At 61.7% G+C, this 3,933-nt stretch overlaps 1 protein-coding gene across 1 annotated transcript in view; it reads left to right on the top strand.

Moving 5' to 3' along the window:
• The first annotated feature begins 1,873 nt into the window (after positions 1-1,873).
• Positions 1,874-3,933, top strand: part of LOC103595733 (tubulin beta-2B chain-like) — a 3,385-nt gene continuing 1,325 nt past the window's right edge. Inside the window, exons 1-4 of the mRNA XM_008579193.1 lie at positions 1,874-2,042; positions 2,855-2,963; positions 3,250-3,360; positions 3,711-3,931. Of these exons, the coding sequence (XP_008577415.1) occupies positions 1,986-2,042; positions 2,855-2,963; positions 3,250-3,360; positions 3,711-3,931 (498 nt within the window). The 5' untranslated portion in view covers positions 1,874-1,985. The remainder of the gene's footprint in view (positions 2,043-2,854; positions 2,964-3,249; positions 3,361-3,710; positions 3,932-3,933) is intronic.

Here is a 3,933-nt window from a genome sequence, read left to right as displayed (position 1 = left end):
GTGGGCCATGTAGGGATCCTTCCGCTGCTCTGACTGTCGCCCGGCCCGCCCCGCCCCGCTCCCCCCCAATCCTGGGACCCGCAGCCGCGTCTGGGAAAGTGGCCCGTAAGCTCCAGTTTGGGCGCCCTGGATGTCTGCGGGCGGCTGGGCTTTTGTTCTCGTTCCTTCTCTTTGTACATTAGAATTGAGTTGAAAGCCCCCTCCCACCCCCCGGCGGGAAAGCGAGGCGATGACAGCTTGCTAATAGTTCTGGGAGGGTCTCATTCAACAGCTGCAGGCTCCGCTCCGCGGTGGCAACCCGGGTCATTCGGCCCCTCTTGCCAGAGGGCGAAAGGAGGTCGTGTTACCTCGCAAAGCACCCGTGGTGGGGGGACGGGACTTCAACGACAGAATGGCAGGGAACAGGCTCTGCGGTGAACGTTTGTTACCCACCCACCCCCCTTCAAACGCACGCCGTTTTAGCCCCTTCACAAGCGCGCGCGCACACACACATGCACACACACTGAAAGTAACAAAGAGATCAGCTCCTTCCTCGAATACCCAGATTGCAGATGTGAAGGGAGTATCGGCGCTTCCAGTCTGCGCACTGGCTCGTGTGAGCGCGCGTGGGTCTCGCGTGGCCTCTCCCTCGCGGTGCTGCAGTTTTTAGGCGTGTCCCCCATCCCCCAAACGCAGCATCGAGACTGGGAGCTAGTGGCCGCCGCGATGGAAGATAAGAGTGTTCGCAGTGGGGCGGGCGATGACCGCCCTTGGAACCCACCCCCTTACTTGACAATAGCTGAACCGAGCACTGAGAGGGAAACGCCCGGCGTGGGATTTTAAGTACTGAGCTGCGGAACATATCCCGTGCCTCTGTGAGCCCTTTGTTCCGCCGACGGCCCCGCCCCCGGGACCCCACCTGGCTCTGCCCTTAGGACAGTCCACGCCGCGCGGCCAGCCACGCCCACTCCATCACTCCCGACGAACAAAAGCCGACCCTGGGGTGGAGGGGTCCTTAGTACCAGCCGGGGCGCTGTGTATTCTTGGAGAGGGTCGGGCAGGGCTGGAGGGGCTCAGAAGTCGCCCGGTCCCGGACGCTGCTGCCGCAGTGAAAGGGAGCACGCGGCTCTAGACAGAGACAAAGGAGAGAACAGGCCGATGCCCCACAGGCGGGGAGGAGGGCACCTTGCTGCTTTGGGCCGTGGGTGTCTTGGGTCGCAGCCCTTCGGACCCCAACGCCGCGTTCATACACGACTTGCTTCTAGGGCCACCTGTCCTTCTCCAAGTCTCTATGTGACGGGACGTCGGTGCCTTGACAGTCTGGCCTCCAGAGTTTGGGAAAAGGGCAATGGTCTCACCAGGGGAGGTTGGCTTGGAGAACTCTGGCCGGTGGCAAAGGAGGAGGCGAATCCGAGCTGGCAGTGCACAGTTCGCCACCACAACCCTCCCACCTGCTGGTAACCGCAACACCTGACGGCCTCTCCACCTGCTGCAGTCCTCCCTCCTCCCCACCCAGTGCCAACTCTTCCCCCACCCCGGGTCTTCCCAGCCTCGCCACCCACTCACCCACCCTCTGTTTCTTCACCCTCCCCCCATTTCTCCACACCCAGCTTTCCCCCTCCCCCCAACAGCCCCAGACAATGCGCACGCCCCCACCCCACACCCCACAGCCCAGAGCCCCCACCCCTCTCCCGGCCCGCACTTCCGCGCTGATTGGCCGCGGGCCCGTGGTCCAGCCCCCCGGACGGTCCCGAGGGCTGGGAGCATTACGTCAGCCGGGCCTGGAGAGCGCCAGCGCGAAGCGGACTGGGGGGCTCGGGCTGGGGGCGCGGCCTGCGCCGGCCGCCCCACCTTCTCCGTATAAAAGGCCCAGCCCGCGGGGCCGGCATTCTCAGCCCGTCGTTTCCCGAGCGCGCTCCCTGTGACCCCGCAGTGGGTGTGTTGAGGGGAGCACGGACAGACCCACCAGACGCCGACCGGAGCCCGGAAGACGCTAACGAGGCACCATGCGCGAGATCGTGCACATCCAGGCGGGACAGTGCGGCAACCAGATCGGCGCCAAGGTGGGCGCGCCGCCGGGGAGGGGGCCGGGCGGGCGCGGGGACCCTCACCTAGCGCCCCTCGGAGTCCCCGGCGCGGGTGCGGTCCTGGGCAGGCCGAAGGCTGGCCAAGTGCAGACCTTCCCGGCGCTTTGTGCGGCCGAGCGGGGCGTGGGCGCGGAGGCGACTCTCGGGCAGGGAGGCTCTTTCATTCGTGCTGTTACTCAGTGAGAACCCCAGTCGCCCCTCGGCCTCCCCTTCCTCCCTTCTCGCCACTTGGCCAGGCCCGTGTGGCTGGGAAAGACCGGGGTGTGTCAGCGAGGCCGTGCCGGTCGCCGGGAGGGGCGGAGGCGCGAGGAGAAGTGACTTTACTCGCTCGAACCCGAGGCGAGGTGCGGGGGAAGGGCAGGAGAGCGATTGTCTCGCGGTCGCTGGACGTGCTTTGAATCTAAACCACGGTTCTGCGGGCTCCCTCGCGTCCCTGTTACCCCGCCCACCCCCTCCTCGCGGGCTGGAGTCCCTGCGCGCTCGCCTCCTGCCGTCGTCCCCGGTTGTGTCCCTGCGCCACCGCCAGGCTTCGGCTGGTCCCTTCCCCCACGACCCCTGCCTCCCGCCGGGAGCAGCTGTTCACCCGGGAAACGCCCAGTTTCAACTTTCTGACCCTGCAAAACACAAGCCCTGCGGCTGTGCCGGGGTCACGCCGCCCTTTACAGCTCCTGCAAGGTTGGTTTGCTGGGACTGGAACTGAATCCAGGACTTTCATTGTTCATCAAAACGGCGGCTGGGCGGGGAGGGGCGTCTTGCATGGCTAAATGCAGCCTTTTTCTATGTCTCAGTTTTGGGAGGTCATCAGTGATGAACATGGTATCGACCCCACTGGCAGTTACCATGGAGACAGTGATTTGCAGCTGGAAAGAATCAATGTTTACTACAATGAAGCCACTGGTAATAGTCTCCCCCCCACCTTCAATTTTTCTACTCCTCCATTTCCCTGAGACTGACCCCAGGGGTGTGGCCCCAGCGGAGGGTAGACTAGCAAGTTTAGGATCCCCACTCTGTCAGTGCAGTATTTCAGTGGGCTCCCTGTGCCAGCCCAGCTCTTTGAGAACCTGGCGGTGGGTTTTCCTTTGTTCAGGGGCAACATCACTGCCTACAAGAAGGAAGCGGGTACCAAGCCCTTCTCTGCAGAGCTTTCTGCTTGCAGGTCTAAGTAAGCTCTTGTTCCCTGCAGGTAATAAATATGTACCTCGGGCCATCCTAGTGGACCTGGAGCCGGGCACCATGGACTCGGTCAGGTCTGGACCATTTGGCCAGATCTTCAGGCCAGACAACTTTGTGTTTGGTGAGTGCCTGGCATGGCTGATGGTATGGGAGGGCTCATTTTACACTGGGCAGCTCAGGGTGGAGGGGTGTGACTGCCCAGGGGAAAACATGAACTGTCCAGTTGTATGCCAACATAGCCTTATTACAGGCTAAAAACATGATTACCTTTCAACCTCTAATAGGCAGGTGCTCTAGCCTTCCTTACTTATAATTACATCCATGACCAAAGTTTTAATGTCTGACCATTTTGATAATAACTTGAAATAATCTTATATGAGCACCGACTCATTAGTCTGTATATTGAGGGGTTTAGGGTACGGAGGAATTTAATCCAATCATCAGTGACTTAATTCCCTTTCCCTCTGGCAGGCCAGAGTGGTGCAGGAAACAACTGGGCAAAGGGCCATTACACGGAGGGCGCAGAACTGGTAGACTCGGTCCTAGACGTGGTGAGGAAGGAGTCAGAGAGCTGTGACTGTCTCCAGGGCTTCCAGCTGACCCACTCTCTGGGGGGCGGCACGGGGTCCGGGATGGGCACCCTGCTCATCAGCAAGATCCGCGAGGAGTACCCCGACCGCATCATGAACACCTT

This window comes from Galeopterus variegatus, unplaced genomic scaffold (genome assembly GCF_000696425.1).
Source record: "Galeopterus variegatus unplaced genomic scaffold, G_variegatus-3.0.2 Scaffold1827, whole genome shotgun sequence".
NCBI classification, from domain to species: Eukaryota; Metazoa; Chordata; class Mammalia; order Dermoptera; family Cynocephalidae; genus Galeopterus; species Galeopterus variegatus.
This window is presented reverse-complemented; position numbering and strand designations above follow the sequence as displayed.